The sequence below is a fragment of the Cyphellophora europaea genome, assembly GCF_000365145.1.
Source record: "Cyphellophora europaea CBS 101466 unplaced genomic scaffold supercont1.8, whole genome shotgun sequence".
NCBI lineage: Eukaryota > Fungi > Ascomycota > Eurotiomycetes > Chaetothyriales > Cyphellophoraceae > Cyphellophora > Cyphellophora europaea.
Window position 1 is genome coordinate 31374 of NW_008481814.1, and position 16952 is coordinate 48325.

General features: G+C 51.9%; 8 protein-coding genes across 8 annotated transcripts; 7 read left to right on the forward strand and 1 right to left on the reverse strand.

Annotated features, from left to right (window-relative positions):
- Positions 1 to 1438: 1438 nt before the first annotated feature.
- HMPREF1541_07801 (uncharacterized protein) lies at positions 1439 to 2806 on the forward strand (the record flags this gene model as incomplete). Its single annotated transcript, XM_008722124.1, has 5 exons — positions 1439 to 1507; positions 1551 to 1772; positions 1822 to 2583; positions 2640 to 2691; positions 2742 to 2806. The coding sequence occupies 5 exons, from the start codon at positions 1439 to 1441 to the stop codon at positions 2804 to 2806; spliced, it is 1170 nt and encodes a 389-aa protein (XP_008720346.1).
- A 2150-nt stretch (positions 2807 to 4956) lies between these two features.
- Positions 4957 to 6132, forward strand: HMPREF1541_07802 (uncharacterized protein; the record flags this gene model as incomplete). Its single annotated transcript, XM_008722125.1, has 1 exon — positions 4957 to 6132. The coding sequence occupies one exon, from the start codon at positions 4957 to 4959 to the stop codon at positions 6130 to 6132; it is 1176 nt and encodes a 391-aa protein (XP_008720347.1).
- A 343-nt stretch (positions 6133 to 6475) lies between these two features.
- On the forward strand, positions 6476 to 7041 carry HMPREF1541_07803 (uncharacterized protein; the record flags this gene model as incomplete). Its single annotated transcript, XM_008722126.1, has 2 exons — positions 6476 to 6827; positions 6872 to 7041. 2 exons carry the CDS (start codon positions 6476 to 6478, stop codon positions 7039 to 7041), a joined length of 522 nt encoding a protein of 173 aa, XP_008720348.1.
- Positions 7042 to 7347: 306 nt separating this feature from the next.
- Positions 7348 to 7563, forward strand: HMPREF1541_07804 (uncharacterized protein; the record flags this gene model as incomplete). The annotated part of the gene is made up of 1 exon (XM_008722127.1): positions 7348 to 7563. The coding sequence occupies one exon, from the start codon at positions 7348 to 7350 to the stop codon at positions 7561 to 7563; it is 216 nt and encodes a 71-aa protein (XP_008720349.1).
- An 878-nt stretch (positions 7564 to 8441) lies between these two features.
- Positions 8442 to 9699, forward strand: HMPREF1541_07805 (uncharacterized protein; the record flags this gene model as incomplete). The annotated part of the gene is made up of 2 exons (XM_008722128.1): positions 8442 to 9205; positions 9252 to 9699. The coding sequence occupies 2 exons, from the start codon at positions 8442 to 8444 to the stop codon at positions 9697 to 9699; spliced, it is 1212 nt and encodes a 403-aa protein (XP_008720350.1).
- Positions 9700 to 10610: 911 nt separating this feature from the next.
- HMPREF1541_07806 (uncharacterized protein) lies at positions 10611 to 11396 on the forward strand (the record flags this gene model as incomplete). The annotated part of the gene is made up of 1 exon (XM_008722129.1): positions 10611 to 11396. The coding sequence occupies one exon, from the start codon at positions 10611 to 10613 to the stop codon at positions 11394 to 11396; it is 786 nt and encodes a 261-aa protein (XP_008720351.1).
- An 857-nt stretch (positions 11397 to 12253) lies between these two features.
- Positions 12254 to 13591, forward strand: HMPREF1541_07807 (uncharacterized protein; the record flags this gene model as incomplete). The annotated part of the gene is made up of 1 exon (XM_008722130.1): positions 12254 to 13591. The coding sequence occupies one exon, from the start codon at positions 12254 to 12256 to the stop codon at positions 13589 to 13591; it is 1338 nt and encodes a 445-aa protein (XP_008720352.1).
- Positions 13592 to 14092: 501 nt separating this feature from the next.
- On the reverse strand, positions 14093 to 16007 carry HMPREF1541_07808 (uncharacterized protein; the record flags this gene model as incomplete). Its single annotated transcript, XM_008722131.1, has 5 exons — positions 14093 to 14479; positions 14531 to 14954; positions 15003 to 15457; positions 15505 to 15800; positions 15848 to 16007. The coding sequence occupies 5 exons, from the start codon at positions 16005 to 16007 to the stop codon at positions 14093 to 14095; spliced, it is 1722 nt and encodes a 573-aa protein (XP_008720353.1).
- Positions 16008 to 16952: the final 945 nt, after the last annotated feature.

A 16952-nucleotide genomic window follows, 5' to 3' on the forward strand; every position in this document is an offset into this window, starting at 1 on the left:
AGTAACAATCCAAGTTACATCGACGCTCATTTTCTGGTGATTAAAGACGATGCCAAAAATGCAATTTTTGGATCAGAGGGGACCATTTACTTGCTTCAGCTCCAGTCGCCAAAAGCTTGTACCTATACCCGGTATCGTTGTGAATAGGGCCTCCCTGAAACCGCTAACACAGCGGCTTCCGACGAGTGATCATACGGTTGACGCCTCAGACCTTTCCACGGCTATGAGAACCAAGTCACCTCATTAACGAAGCTTTTTCGCCAAGACGGCATATACGGCAATTGATATCGACTCTCAGCTGCTATGCTACTATACTGTCTTCCTAGCTTATACCCTTCAATCTAGTATGCACTGCAGTATCAAAGGTCTCTCGGGAGGAGTTAAGCGTGTTGTTGGCCATATGCAAGCGGTTGAAGACCTCAAGGCTGAAATTCTTTCCGAGCTGTAAAACGAATGTCCCCGATCACATGGCCGTTGTTCGTTGCCTCATGTGAGAGCCACGGGCCTACGGCGGACACGTACAGGCTCTGGTTGGATCAGGTTCAATCATGTAGTCTCGGTAACATTTCCAGGCACAGTGATGTGGTCCAGCAGGTTTGGGAGGGCGTGAAAGCTAAGGTGCTTGGGTTCTACCGCTCCAAGCTGGATAGAACTACTAGCTAGCCCAGAGGTCCAGATGCTTTGTGTTCAAGACTTCAACAGTCAAGTATTGTCCGACCTTGCACAATTCCCATGAGCTCTTTCGGTTAATACCTGTCTGATACTTCACCAGCCACATACCAAATGGCAGCTCCTTGCCGCTACCAGACCCTGACCTCCGGGCGGTTCCAAGTTGAAGTAGATCCTTACGGCACGATCCATGGGTTCAGATTGCCTGACAAAAACCTAGATGCGCAGCCATGTGGGATACACAGGGGATTGCCAGGGTTTGGTTCGGGCATGCAAGGCAGCTCGGTGGCTGCGTCGAGCTGGCCGAAAGTCTACCGCAGACTATTGGTACATGCTACGCTTGGTAGAAGAAGCAAGCGATTCCGAAAAGCGGCGCGGTTCACCGGGCAGCCAGCGCAGCCCAATCAGATCCCGAAGCCAAGGGAGGTGGAACAACGTAACGGGATTCGTGGCGGTCTTCTCCTTTCGATGAAGCTCTTATCAAAATCTTTGCTGAGCTACTCCAGGCTCTTTGCTTTGGTGGGCCAGTCCGCAGTGAACAGACTCCTCGACTGGAGATAAGGTTCCAGCAAGAAAGGTACAGCCATCGCTGACGACTTAATTGTACCTTTTTATGTTTGTCACGCTTTCTGCAGCCTAACACAGGGGTAGGAGTTGCTGTTCCGTATCTTCTGGGCATCAAGATATCTGAGCTGCTTCGAATAGGAACATTAAGAGGTGCAGAATACCTTATCGCACGTCTTCCAGCGACATTGTGACTATCAACACGATGGCTGATATAGCGGCCAAAGAAATGGAAGTCCGGCCACTTCAGAATAGTCAAGGGTCATTGACTAATGTATGTGAAGTCCCTGGTCTGGTTCACTTCTCACAAAGGACAGTTTGGAGCGTCTGTAAGAGGGGTTGATCTCAATAACTTGAATGAAGCAGACTTTTTAGCCCTGAAGAAGGCCCTGTACACGCATTCGGTACTCGTCATCAAAGACCAACACGACCTTCTTCCGGCTAAGCAATTTGATTTGAATGCACGCTTCGACCCGGATGCACAACCGACACACGGGCTTGGATATGGAAAGACTCTGAAGGAGTTGGGGAATCTCGCGGTTGGTCTTTTTCAGCGTTGTCATGGAGGAGGTGCTGATGCCCCTTAAGAAGAAGCCCTTTTATAGCATCCCTGGCTCGGGAGGCGTTACACTCGTTGGCGACGGATATCAGGGCGAAGATCATTTCGGTCTCAAGAACCTGAGTTTGTCTGCCATTAGTCACGTCGACTTCCATGCGGATCCCTTGACGGATGCGGAACTGGCAAGCGGACAAGCACGGTTCGTCAACTTTCATTTTGACGGAATTATCTATGGATCACATCCATCACGCGTAACAACATTTCGCTGTGTAAGAACTCCAAAAGGTCCGAATGTGACCGTCAGCTGGAACGATATCTCTCCACAGGCCATCTCGTGTCCACCTGGAAGCACTGCTTTTATCAGTACAGCACAGCTGTACAACCTCTTAACAGACGAGGAGAAGACTACTGCTGACAATAGTTACTGGCAGCCTGCCCCTCATCCATTCGCTTGGACAGGTTCGCGCAGGGTACGTTCATCAGGACTAGGCATGGCTGCAACAGGCCAGACCTTACCGCTTGAGGATCTCCCTGAATGGTCATCCGATAAGGTCTACAAATATCCCATGGTCTGGCTCAGCCCTGTCACTGGAGAGAGATGCTTTCAGATGTTTCCAGAGGTGACTCACAAGCTTTACCTAAAGGATTCGCCTCTTGGTCCAGAGAGGCTCATCGAAGACTATGAAGAGATTCGAGTCTGGCTCAATGAAGTTCTTGATCGGATCGCTAAGCCGGAGTATATTATGGTACCTCCCTGTGAGGAAGGCGATGTGGTAATTTGGAACAACTGGGTAAACGTCCTTCGCCACGATTACTCCAGGACAGTAACGAATATTGACTTTGACAGGGAGTCCTACACAGTGCTATTGAGTTTCCAGCGAGCTATGGCTCGCGGTCAAGTAAAGACCTTTCTCTTACAGCAGAAAACGCATCTACTGATAGTCGACAGTGCACCAGTGTCACATTGCTTCGAGTACAGCTCCCGTTGGTCCTGCGACGACTGCTACAGGCTGAGTTGACACAGTCTTGACTGGGCTATTCAGATGGTTTAAGGAGCTCACTTTGTAAAGTGTGATGATGGCTACGGGATTATGTTAGTCAGGCTACGTTTAGGAGGTGTCGACTTCTCATCATTCTGTGGAGGATGTGAGATGAGCACTGATTCTCCCACTGCGCTAGAAAGGGACTCATGACTTGAAAGTCATTCGACAATCTTCGTAGCGATATGCTCGCATACGGAGGCAACATCGGGGTTTGAGGCTGATGTATTTGGCTGCAGGCTTTACAGCTTTCAAGGTTCGCCCTGTCTAAGAGCGAGAACGTGGCAAGCCGCGCTCCGGGTGGGTTCCGCAGTGCTTTGTCAACTAGTCGATATGGCTGCTTCCAGTAACCGTCGTGTGCAAATCACAAAGATATGTTGACTATATGGACCCTTTTATGCTAACTCATATTGTTCCAAAGGGCAGGCCGCGCTGAAGATCAGAAACTGAAGCGCGGGTGAGCTGCAACATCGAACGAGGATACCTCTGACTTCCACCTTGGAGTGCATCTCAGCCCATCAGAGATATCGCTTGCCGGCTACTTCGACGTTCGAAGCCACCATCTGATGACAGATCTGGCACATTCATATAAAAGAGCTGGAACATGGTTCGGTGAAGATTTCAGCTACGTGAGCTGGCCTGGACGATCAGCCGCTTGAATTGACGGGAAATGTGAGGTGTAGAGAAAGCTTCTGTTTCAGCCTCACTTACCAGAGCAACTGTTGGCTGGCAAGTTTCAGTAGAGACTCACATGCGAAGATCTTGGTGTGTTGCAAGAATCATGTTTTCTCAGCTCCAAAAGCCTTTACCGCTCCAAAAGTCTTGTGCCAAGTGACAGGTCAAGACTTTTGGAGCTGAGAAGACATGCATTTGAAGAGCAATTGTTCATGATATATCCCAACTCTCCTAGCATCAAGCAGTCTGTGGCCATGGCCCACTTTGCCAATGTTCGCCTTCACGAGGCCATCAAGCAGAGAGTGGCGAATGAAAGGCAGAAACGGCACAGAAGCTCAGATCCAGATTTGGCCACCGCAGGCAGACAGGAGGTATCCAACACAGTCATGTCTCCTCCAACAGCACCTAAGAACCTCAAATTCCTCCTGTACCACGGAGTATTTCTTATGAAGGCACTCTAGCACCCCAAACAATGAAGTTCGAGCGACCACGCACCGGAGAAGCTTCGACAGATACGCTTGCTGTTCCGCAAAGATGAGAGCGTGGATCGTCCTTATCGCGACTCTTACGTCACCATAGCCCCAGCAGTTATCACAACAGGGGTGCCATCAATCATAGAACCTCTCATAAGCACTGCGTCAAATCAACAAAGTGGTCCTGGCTCAGCGTCCTTCAGAGAACGTGCCTCTTCACGTATACGGCATCTTAGACGCAAAAGCTCTTATCCTGATCGTACGTCGGACAAGCATGATTCCGGAGACAGTGATGAGTCTCCTCACATGGCAGTCGAAAACGTTAGATCAGAGGCCCTTCTATCATCCACAGTATAGTGCTCATGCGATGTTCTGCACGCTGTGCCTCAACCACACTTATTTACCATCAGATCTTGAAGCTCTGTTTTGTGATTTTTGTTGTCAAACAATGCAGCCGACAGCCAAGCCCGAGATTCTAAAGACATCCATGTCGACCGTTCTTGATGCATCACTGCCAGGAGCGAATACGAAGCCGATGTGACTTAGGACTGGAGGCTCATAGTGTGGTGGCTGCGCAATGTCAATTGAATTAGTGAGACGGGCACCGTTTTCCGAGCGGTTAGCGGAGCATTCACTCGAGGTAAGCGAATACACGCTTGGACAACAAATCGCAGTTGCGCGCGCAACTCCACTCGCGCGAAACCCTTTCCTAAGTCTCACTGGTCAACGTGGCACGATGAGTTGGAGTATAACAAATGAGCCTCATACTACTGACCATTGCAGTTGAAGGTCATTCTAATACCCACTCGTGCTCCACGATGGCTCCCTGTTGATGCTATGACCGAATCTTCCAAATCACAGTCACATCAAGAGCGGACATTAAACAAGAAGCCCCCATCCCCTAGGCCTTAGAAGTGGTATAAAGTCGCGATGGCGTTCTGAAGCATCACGGTTCGTCAACAACCCAGCTGACACCATGACGGCTCTTCATGCTATCAACATCCTGTTTCTCGGAGCTGCCATGGCTGCATCCATCCCTCGTTCACATCGTTCCAATGGAGAGTGTCGTCAAATTCACATCTCGGTCGATGCCGAAGCTCCCGGAGCTGTGTACGATGTTCCTCAGGTAATCGACGACATCACGACTGTGCAGTGGGCGGTGCAAAGCGATACATGGAGCAATTCTCTACGCCCCAACCAAGGTATCCTGGAGAACATCACCATAGCCGGAACATACAACATCTTCGCCCAGCTTTGTGTGCCCACCGGTCACAACAAGAAAGATGTACTCCAGATAGCGACTCATGGCGGTCATTACGACAGCAGGTACTGGGATTCGGGGCACAAGCCAGAAGAACACTCGTATGTCTACGCTAGTCTTGCTGCAGGCTATAGCATCCTCACCTACGACCGTTTGGGTGCTGGAAAATCCGACATCCCAGATGCGTACCGTGGCGTGCAATTCGGCATCGAACTTGATATACTGCGGCAAATTACACAGAAGGCTCGCGATGGGACACTCGCCCCCGAGGCCAAAGATGCTGATGCTCAGATGTTCGGAAAGCCCGGAAAGATTGTTCATATTGGCCACAGTCTCGGATCTGTCTTGACGACTGCATTTCTTGCCACATACCCTGAGGAGACTGACGGAGGAATCATCACTGGATTTGCGCTCAATGAATACTTTGGCACCACGGGCTTCTCCTCATGGTATGCGCAGTACGCAGCAACTGCTGATCCAGCGTGGGATCGAGGCAGTGGCTATATCGTCAACCAGAAATCAGGGATTCAGGTCGTCTTCTTCGGCGGCGATCCATCAACTGCTTTCACAAAGGAGTTGCTCGACTATGGCGATGCAATCAAGCAACCTGTTCCTGTTGGCGAGCTCGTTTCGGGTAGCCAGATTATCGGCCGTCCTGGTAAGAACTTGAAAGCACCAATTCAATACGTGCTGCCCGAGTTCGACTTCTTTATTTGCGGCGGGGATTGCAAAGGCGTGACGAATGCCACGGTATTGAGAGAAACATGGCCCAGTGCGAGTGACCTTGAGGTGGTTATTCAACCCAACACTGGACACGCTCTGCCACTGCACAACAATGCTTCAGCGGGGTTTCAGCTGTCGTTCGACTTCTTAGCCCGAAACGGGCTATGAACGGGCATCAATCGTAGGAGGTCTGAGGCGGTGAAAGTGGTTGTAGCGAGCGGGAGAACAATGAGGAATGGTCAGAGCTCGCGTCGCTAGACTCGTTATGTGTGCGAAGATACTAATAGTCCCACCCAAAGTTAAGCATATTTGCCGGAAGGGTTCCTGAGCGCCGAAAATTGGTTCCTTCGTCTAAAGCCCCGGGTATAGCCAAGAGTCCGGGCTCGCCGCATGGATTGGGCTTCCATGTTCTGTGCAACACCGTGCAAGGTCGTTCTCAGCTGCGTGATCACAGAATGGCAGTCATCTGTAGAGATGTGCTGTGTGTCCATGAGACAAGTGTACTATTACCATGGTCTCCCTGAAACAGGATCGCGCGTCGAATGATCGAATCAAGACAGACTTGCCGAAAGGTCTTGTAGCCGTGTTTGCAGGCGGTACTAATGGAGTTGGCGAGACGACGGTGAGGCATTTTGCGAATCTTGCGACTGCTCCACGAGTATATCCCGTAGAGCGCTCACAGGAAGCCGGTGCACGAATTGCTGCCCAATGCAAAACACTGAACCCAGAAGACACTTTCAAATTCATCGAGAGCGACACAAGTCTAATGCGGAATGTCGATCCACCCTGCCGTGAGACCGCCAGCCAGGAGAGAGAGATCAATTTGCTGTTCTTGTCAATTGAAACGCTTCAGTATGGCACTAGTAAGGCAGACGCACTTGTCATTCTACTTTGTTAATAACAACAGGGACCGATGAAGGGTTGAACTATCCGACGACACTGACGCTGTACGCACGGAGCCGTTTCATCTCCAATTTCGTCCCTCTGATCCGCTCTGCGAAAAGTCTGCGGTGGGTCGTTAGTGTATACGGAGCAACCTTCGAGGGTCGGGTGCTGGTCGATAAGTTCCAGGGCTAGGGCCTTGGGGCTATTCTGACTCAAGCCCATCTGGCCAGTCTCACGACGTTGTCACTCGAGGCCCATCACACAGAAGCACCAGAAGTCGTTTTCATACATAACCCCCCAGGCGCCGTTGAATCTGGAATAGCTCGGGGCTCAATCGGCCCTCTCATGCGATTTCTGAAAATTGTGTGGCGACTATTGGGGTCACTGGTACATATACCGCTTGGAGAGGCTGGAGGTAGGCATGTTTTCCTTTGTACTAGCTCACGCTTCTCTACTGGCTAAGAGTGTCCAGGTGCGGGGGTACGCCTCCCGGACGGCATGCCCCTGGCGACAGGAACGAATGGGCAGCAAGGGAATGGTGTCTACTCGGTCGATGCAAATGGCAAAGGTGCAAGCCCCAAAGTGGTGAGGACCCTTGCGCAGCTCAGGAGTCAGGGCGTGGTGAAGGCTATCCAGGAGAATATCGATCGCGATATGGGCATGGCGCTCTCTCACTCAGAAATGGGAATAAAGCCAGAAAGGGTCGAGCAGTGATGATCCCTAGTCGAAATAATGATAGTTTAAAGTGATCTCCGATGAGCGTTGTGGTAGGATCTTATCGTCGAGCAGCGTCTTAGGGCAGTACATAAAGAATGCCAAGTATGCTTTTGCCCAATCCTGGGGAAGATCGCGCTCACAACATGATCGTTAAGCACTCAGCAAGGCGAACGCGAGCGGCAAGCTGTGAGTGGCTAGAATTGTAGATCACTAGCTACTTCCCGCGCATCCGCGAAATAGTTTGCCTCGAAAAGGGCACTGGGGGTTATGCTTCTCTTGTCTACCGAACAAGGCAACGAGGCAACCATTCCCAATCCTCGACAATCAAACCGCCAGTCCGCTTTCAGGAGCCAGTCCCTGGTCTTGATCGTCTCCTAGCCTCCCACCACTGCTAAGAGCATCGAATGAGCTTTCATAAACTTATCCGTAGGTGCATCAGTGGGATGCTTATACCCGATATGGTAGGGGAATGGCATGACGCACTAGTCCCGAAGAGGTGCTGGATTCCCGCCAAGTTTTCCGTCATTGGATCAATCCGTCCATTCGAGATACTCGACGCCTGATAATCTGATAAGATGGAGTGGAATGGATCACAACGCACTCAGGGTATCAAGACCCGAACAAAGTAGCAAACGAGCGTGGGCGTCGCATGACTATCCCTCGATCTAGACTTCGACGCTCTACTACATCGAGTTTGTTAATCGCGTCCGGCTTCTGGAACTCGCTGCTATCATCTTATGTGTCATTGACCCCGGGTGCTCCAGCCTCATGATATTATATCAGGAACAGCCGTTATCATCATATTCATCTATTCATCACATAGCAACTTACCAACAACCATTTACTACCATCTTCCTACCACAGACTTCTACACCATGGCATCGTTACTCAACTACTTCGGTTTCGGAGCCACAAAGCCCCAGGCGGCTGCCGAACCGGATCAAGGGCCCGTCAAGACCGCTGTCAAGGCCCTCCCCGCAAATTGGTATACATCACAGCCGTTATACGACTTGGAAAGAAGAGCTATCTTCTCCAGAAAATGGCTTATGATCACACACCAAGTCCGCATCAAGCAAGTCGGAGAATACCTCCGTTACGAAGCTGCCAATTTTGTATTTATCCTCTATCGCGATGCTTCAGGCAATGTGAAAGGCATCCACAACACCAGTGGCTTGTCTGGACAGCCTATCGTCCAAGAGCAGAAAGGCACACTTGATCTTAGTGCCGCAGAAAGCTTTACCTTCCCAATCCACATCCGCGTCGATCAGAAAGGTTTCATCTGGGTGAACCTCGACGGTGCAGAAACCCCTGAAATACCATGGGAAGAAGACTTTGATGGCGTCGATACACAGCCTCGCTTCGAAGGCTTCAACTTTAACGACGAGTACGAGTTTGATCACGAGTGGGAGATGACAGGAGACTACAACTGGAAGATTTTGGCCGACAACTACAACGAGTGCTACCACTGCGCCTCGACACACCCAGATCTGAAGGAGATGGCTGACCTTGAGACCTACTCCGTCACAACTCAAGATGGTTACATTCTTCACAATGTTCGTGGCCGCCCTGGCAGCGAGGGTGAGCAGCGGTACAAGGTCCACCCAACTTATTATTACCCCAGCACTTCGATGAATGTCTCGTGAGTACATCCCAATGCTTTCAATGTGCTCAACTAACGTCAACAGCCCACATTTCTTCTTCATGCAGCGATTTGTTCCTCACGGACCTGTGAAGTCCACTATGCGATATGAGGTTTATCGCCACAAAGATGCGCCAGAGTCCGAGTTCCAGTTCATCGCTCAGATGTACCGACGAGTGATGTCCGAAGACAAGGCTCTTTGCGAAGCATCTCAGCAGAACCTCAACCGAGGTGTCTTCACCAACGGTGAGATGCATCCTAGATTGGAGCAAGGACCACTCTTCTTCCAGGCAAAATGCAGAGATCTCGTCAAGGAGCACAGGCAGCGCGAGATGATGGTCAAGAGAGAGATCTGGCCTACACAACTCTCCTGGACACCGAGAAGAACGGTCGTCCAGTCCGCCAAGTTGGAGATCCCTTCTGTCCCAGCTTATTATTATTCCAATTCTAGCGGTATCGAGCAGGGTTCAGCGATTGCAAGCGTTGCAGCATAGAATTGGGTTGTCCCGCAAGGAGGTTTTGTGCCATAGATTCGCATTGAAGCGTTACTAGTACTAGATTGTAAGGCAGTTGACTGGTCCTGCTCTAATACAATTCATCTTCAATTGATTTTGCTGCTCATTCACTTGTCCCAGTTTCAGACTCTCGTTTGCAGACGTCACTGACTAGGTTTTCAATACTGATCAGCTGGTTCGGCACTACACAATAACGTCATCTTCCCATCGCGCGGGAAAGCCTTCAGAGTGAAGAGAAAGTCTTAAACTCCTGGTTCTCGATTTTCGGCGCCCGCCTATGCCTGGCAATCAAATGTTCAGGTCTGTCTAGGGTACTTTGCTAGCGATAGCAACCCTTTCCCTCTTCGCCACGCTCCCAAGACGACGGCCAGTGTCGCTTGAGTCTGTGCCAGGCTGCTCAATGAGTGTCTACAGAAAGTCTGTCCAAGCCATATACACCCGTTCTCGAGCACTAACGAGTTTCGCCACGAGCTGAGTGCGTCAGATACTGTAATGCAAATAGCTGCACTGCATAGGCGAGAACAATATCAAATTGAAGCTGGGCGCCTGAGGCAGACCCGACAAGCAGTTGTGGGCGAGCGTGGGTAATACCGTCTTTTACAGTATCCGATCACTTTGCCTAGCAAAATTATCAGCAAATTGGTACGTAGCGGAATTACCAAGGACCGAGGCTGCCGAACACGAGCTTCAAGCGAGGCTGAACAGCCCCCATGCCTCCATAAGTACATCGACGCTGTGTGCTAACGACAACACCGCCACAGGAGATGGCTCAACATTTGAGATTACAAACAGCAAGTGCATGCTGCCTTTAACATAAAAGCAACCTCGCCGCTCGCCGTCAACATGGCAGAGCAGAAGCATTCTCAATTCATGCGAAGAAGACCCTGACAATGGCACAAGATTCGCATTCTACCTTCAACTTCCTCCCGTCCAGCATGGACAAGGAGTGCAGCAAAGCCGCTGCGACTCTGCGAAGCTTTTGTGGTAACCCGCTCACAGGATTCACGGAAAGTCGTCCGCTAATATTACTGGCAGTTGACAGCATACTCACCAGCACGTCGAGCTCCCCAGTCTCGAAGTCCAAAGCAAGCATCCCTCACGAAGTCCTTGCCAACTGTATTGCTCTCGTCATCTTCTCAACAGCTCGCATTGGCATGCATCTGTCTGGTTCTACTGGATCCGGCATTATCATAGCACGCCTGTCCGACGGCTCATGGGGTCCTCCAGCCGGCATCAAAGTCCACGGCCTCAGCGCTGGGATTGGCGCAGGTGTCGCTGTGTACGATTGTGTATGCGTTGTCAACACCAAAGAAGGGCTTATGCAATTCACAGAGAAGCGCGTAGGGCTTGGATCGCAGGTGTCGGTCGCAGCGGGTCCTTTCGGGGCGGGCGGAGGAGAGTCGAGAGCAGCAGAAGGCGGTCTTGACCCCCAGAAGGCTATCCCCGCCGTGTATACTTACGTGAAGACGAGAGGTCTTTATGCGGGAGTTCAGATCGATGGTACGGTTGTGTCTCAGCGCGAGGATGCCAATGCGGCGTTTTATGGCGAGAAGGTCACTGTGCAACAGATCCTCCGTGGTGAAGTCAGGCCGCAGGAGTCCGAGAAGCTCTGGCCCAAAGCCACTGCTGGACTCATGGAGACATTGAACTCGGTCGAGACCGTCCTGAAGGCGTGATATTAGCTGGAGGAGTTGCTGTTGCTTAGCTCTGTGGGTAACATGATAATAGATGTCTAAGACTGACGAACTGCTTCCAAGCGGAGACCATGTCTGTGGCCTACCTAATTGCCCACAGTACTTTCTATACGCTCTTCATCAGGGCCTGGAGGGAGTGCACAGGTCCGAGCACTGTTTCGTAAGCTCGGTCAGTCGTGGGTAGCCGTTCGGAATGCCAGTCTGTCGCGATCACCGCTGGTACGAACACAAATGGTGATGCAGATATGTCGCTCTTCGAAGATACAATGTTAGTATTGCATCTGCAAGCACTCAAGGGCGCCAAATCGTTCCACGCCTTCAACTTCTTGCTTGAGCACCTTCACACCGCCGATGAACTGTATGTACGCTGGAAGTGTGAACCAGGTGGCGTTGCTTTCTGGGGCAATCGCATCGTAGTCCACCGAGCTGTACCGGGTCACTACATCTTTGCTGAGCGCTAAGGCAAGCGGAGCGCTGTTATAGAGAGAAGCAGTTCTTCAATCTAGGCAGTCAACCCCTGCGCGAAAAGAGCGGGCATGTGCTTGGCGGTAGTCTTTATCTGCTGTTCAGGACATAGCGACGAAAGGAAGAGGCACAAGCACTATAGTCTCGAGCACAGGTCGGGGATCCATGAGACAGTCTGATGAAAAGAGAAGGATGGGGAACACTCTTGCTCCTAGCAAGCGGAGATTCGTGGTACGCATTGGATTCGCATTTTAGGCTTAGCATGCGCTAGCAGCTCCGCCAGGTCAAAGCTTAGGTCGCCCGGGAGCAGACGACTTCGCGCGACATTCCTACCCGCTCTACATCAAGCCATTGTCATTCTCAATCTAATGAAGATGAATCCCTTAGTGCTCGATATCTTGGGACAACAGGAACGCATCAATCTACTTTACACCCTACTGACTCTCTGCTTCGAGCTGCCCTCCAGCGCCGCGCCTGTGGACATCTCAACGTGTCTGCAGAGCGGCCTGAATAGCTTGGCAGTAAACTTCCCGTGGCTCTCTGGAAAGGTAAACCAGCGCGATGGCGTGTTCATGATAGACGACTTCCAAGAAACTATCCCCCTCATACTAAAAGACCTCAGCCACGATCAAGATTGTCCTGATTGGCAGCAACAGCAAAGAGCTGGGTTTCCATTCCGGATGCTACACGAGACTGTCGTCGCGGGATGCAAGACTCTTGCTGCGTCGACGTTTCCCGCTTCCGGGCTGCCAGTCTTTGTTGTCCAAGCCAATCTTCTCGCTAATGGCTTGCTGTTGACGTTCGCTGCCCAGCATGGGTCAATGGACATGACAGGCTTAGGTCAAGTTATGTCTCTCCTTTCAGCCGCTTGCCGAGGGGAGAGGTTTACAGATTCTGAAATTTCGGTGGGAAATATGAAGCGTCAGGATATCTTGCCTGTGCTAGATGAGTCACTTGCAGCACAGGAAGATGACTCAGCTATGGACCGCGATCGGCTCGCCACATCTGATCAACGGACTCCGGTGGATCAGCACTGTTTACCGGCGGACCTCGTCTGGGCATATTTCTCCTTCTCTGCACCTTCCTTGAGATCGCTTAAGGGCGAAGCCAACAGAACCATGCCTGAAGGAAAGTTTGTTTCAACCGACGATGTTTTGAGCTCCTTCGTCTGGCAAAGAATCATTCGCGTCCGCCTCCTGAGACTCAACGAGCCCAGCGTGCTTTACTCTACTCTTTCGCGCAACGTTGACATGCGCCGTCAATTCTCCGTGCCCGACAAGTATCCAGGTTTCCTAAATCATGCCACCGAACACACCTTCCCGCTCGACTGCCTCGTGAATCGGAGCCTCGGGCAGATCTCTGCAGAGCTTCGTGCGGCCCTCGAACCCACAGCTCTCCGCCGCCGGTTCAACATGGAGACTACCAGGATCCGCTGCAAGCAGCCGCAACAGAAAGCATACTCCAATCCCGAACTCGACATCAGATTAAGCTCGTGGGCGAAAGAGAGGAGCTACGGGCTAGACTTCGGGTTCGGCTTGCCTGTCGCAGTCCGGAGACCCGCTTTCACTGATGGTGCGAGAGAGGGTCTTGCGTACCTCATGCCCAAGCGGCTGGACGGCGAGATCGCTGTTGCCGTCTGCTTGCGCAGTGATGATCTCTTGAGGCTGAGGACCGACGTGGAGTTCTCCAGATACAGTACCTACATTGGCTAAGGATGCATTTGACACATCGTTCATCTCCAGTCACGTCCACGCGGCATCACCATGGCACCATTAACTCTGAGTGCCAAAACGCATTACAAACGTCTAAAGTTCGGGACCTTCGGCTTACACAAGCGCTGGAATGTAAAGATGTGAGCTGGCGGACCCAAGCTCCAACTTTTCCACTCGCGGAAGATCATCAGTCCTGTGGCCGCTACGCCTCATGACGAGCTTCCATGCAGAACAGAGAACAATGCAAGCCTTAATGACTTACCATGCAAGTTCAGGTACCGCTAGCTAACCTGCCAATGTGGGCCATTCAGTCGATCCGAACGCACCGAACCGGAGTGTGGAGAAGAAGCGTGATTGAGTCGGAGAGATTTTATCCTGACGCCAGTCATGAGTTGGTCTGACATTCGGGATTCTCAATACGCAGAGCAACATGGAGATAATACGAGATAATAGAGACTTCGATTAACGGCTACCTGCCCGTCTACGATCGCTTTCTGACATTTAGAAGATGGCAGACAGCACACGCCTCCACACCGGCCACGAAGCGTACCGAGCGCGTTGGGCGTGAATCTCCTCCCAGTCGACATGCCGACGGCCGGTGTCGAGATCGATCTGCGCCAACGTTCTGACACCCTCGCGCTTCCAGAGGTAGCCGCAGGCCCAGAAGAAAAGCACGACGGGCAGAGCCAGGTAAGCTTGGAAGAAGCCCTGAGCATCGTTGACGCCACCCGAGGTGGGAGCAATGGCGGTGAAGAATTGCGCGATCAGGGCAATGCAGACGAGAGTCAGCCCAATCCACGAGCCAGTCACTCCAAAGATGTGCTTGAATGGAATCTCGTCCAGAGTACGGCCGTCAGCCTTCCAGGCGGCGCGGAAGCGGATGTGAGCCTGTCGCATGGTTAGTTATATGCAGCGCCCGAGACTGTGGAAAAGACTTACGACACAAATCGAGCCCCAAGTGAAGAGTGCGGCCAAACCAGACAACGCCAAGAGCCAATTGAAGACAGTGCTGCCGGTCGAGGCCAGCACGATGTAGGCAAGGGCACCAAAGGCAAGATTGAGGGCGACTGACATCAACGGACGGCCAGATCGATCGATGTAGGCGAAGATCTTGGGTGCGTAACCTTGTTCTGCAAGGGCGGTCAAGGTACGCGAGCCTCCGTACACACAAGACACACCGATCGAGACGACCGAGACCAAAATAACGACGTTCATGAAGCTGTCATAGCCCCGAAGTCCAGCATCCTTGGCCGCAAGCACGAAGGGAGAAGTACCCTCGGCATACGGGTTGTCGGCGTTGAGGAGACGGTCATCTGTAGAGCTAACAAGGAGTCCGACGAAGGTCAACCCGAGGATGTAGAAGCTGCTTTGGTCAGTGAAAGGTTGCTATCACAGGTCGAGGTAGACTCACAGGGTGATACGCCAGAACACCTGCTTGATTGCAGAAGGCAGAGCCTTGGTAGGGTTCTCAGCTTCAGCCGCCGCCAAACCAACAAGCTCGGTTCCGGCAAAAGCGAAAGCCGCAGTAACGAAAACCGAGCAAAAGCCGCGGAACCCATGCTGGAATGCGCCAGGGTTATACCAAAGACGGGCGCCCCAATACTCGTTGTAGATACCATCAGAGGGACCACCACCGCAGATCAGAACAACGGCCACAATCATGAAAATGACGGTTGCTGCCAGCTTGAAGCAGGACGAGACGAACTCTTCCTCGGCATAGCCGAGTGTTCCGAAGACGTTGATGAAGATGATAAATACCCAGAAGATTGTGATCCAAACAGCGACCGATATGTCCTTGTTCCAATATTGAACCGTGAACGAGCAGACTGTCAATTCGAGTGGTAACACAATGATCCATTGGAGAACCTGTGTACGTCAGCGTGGCTGTCGAGCGGCAACAGAGCGACACTCACGTAATTCCAGCCCATAGCGAAACCCCAGGAAGGGTCAATGAAGCGAACCGAGTACGTGTAGAAACCACCTGAGACAGGGTACATGACGGCAAGCTCGCCAAGGGCATAGACGACGTTGAACATCATGATACCGGTGATCAAGAAGCAGATGAATAGTGAGGCGGGACCACCAGAGGTCAAGGCAGAACCAGAACCGACGAAGAAACCAGCACCGATAGAGCCACCGATGGCAATCATGTTGAGATGACGGGGTTTCATGGAGCGATCCAGTTCAGACACTTCGGTGCCATAGTCACCTACGACTGTCAGAGCCAGTCTGCAGCAGCTTGGACGGTTCACCTACGTCTTTGGAAACTCTTGAGGTTCAGACCATTGCGAGTCAGGAAATCCTGCTCACGGAAGTTCTGTGGAACAGTGCCATCACCGGGCTGAGCGCTGGGCCTGCGCACGGCGCCCTTCTCCGAGTCGGAGGGAGACTGTAAAGTCACTGGCTCCTTCTCCATTGTCGCTCAAAGAATCGAATGAAGAAAGGGACAAGGCACGCGCTTCGAGCAGATGGCAGGCTCTTCAGGCGAGAGCGAATTGTGAGAAGGAAAATCCATCCGCGATCGCGTTTCAACTCTATATGAACAGAGCTGCCGTGCCGATCTCGACAGAGGGGTTGCGATAGGTGTTGAACTCTCCAGGTCAGGGCTTAGCGAAAGATAGCTGTCAATCTGTCGCAAGTGGCTCATCGTATCTGGGGAGGAAGAGAGGGGAGCGGGGCCCGCCGAGTCTAAGAGCCAGTAAGCTTTGCTGAAGGAACACAAAGCCTGATAAGAGCATGTGGCCAAGGGCGCGGCGGACTGGGCAGTGGCGCGATCCAATCTTGACAGGCGTCTGCGGCTGGGATGGCGCTTCTCCAAGGCGGATCAAGACCTGTTCAAGACACGGCCAAGCCCAGCCAAGTGTCATTGAACGCACGCTTGTCCGTCTTCACCAAAGTCAAGCGACTGCGTTGCCCCTCCTCACGTGTCACAATGTTACCGAGCTGCCTGATTGGAAAATGCTCTGGTTCAATTTCTGGGGCTGGCATTCTTGGAAGAGGCAGCCTCGGAGTGTGCCCGTCGCTCGACCAATCCGAGAGCTCTCTGCCCGGGCCGTCTTGACCTTTCTGCGCGCCGGCTCCGGGCAACGAAGGGAAATCTTCTGGAACGCTTGGCATTGCTTGGCCTTTTGTTTTCTTCTGTCATAAAGCTAGCGATGAGTTTGTTATTGGTTATCAGCCGCAAGCTGCGTCACATCGGCTCATCGAAATCAAAAGCGCCGCCTGCATGATCCCTTTCTCCTCATCTCTAACCTGTGGGAACCGTAGCTATCCGACATTTCGGCATCGAGAGTTAGTTTGAACTTGTCCAGGCCGCGAACCAGCGCATACACCATAGAGGACAAGCAATAGAACTTCCGGG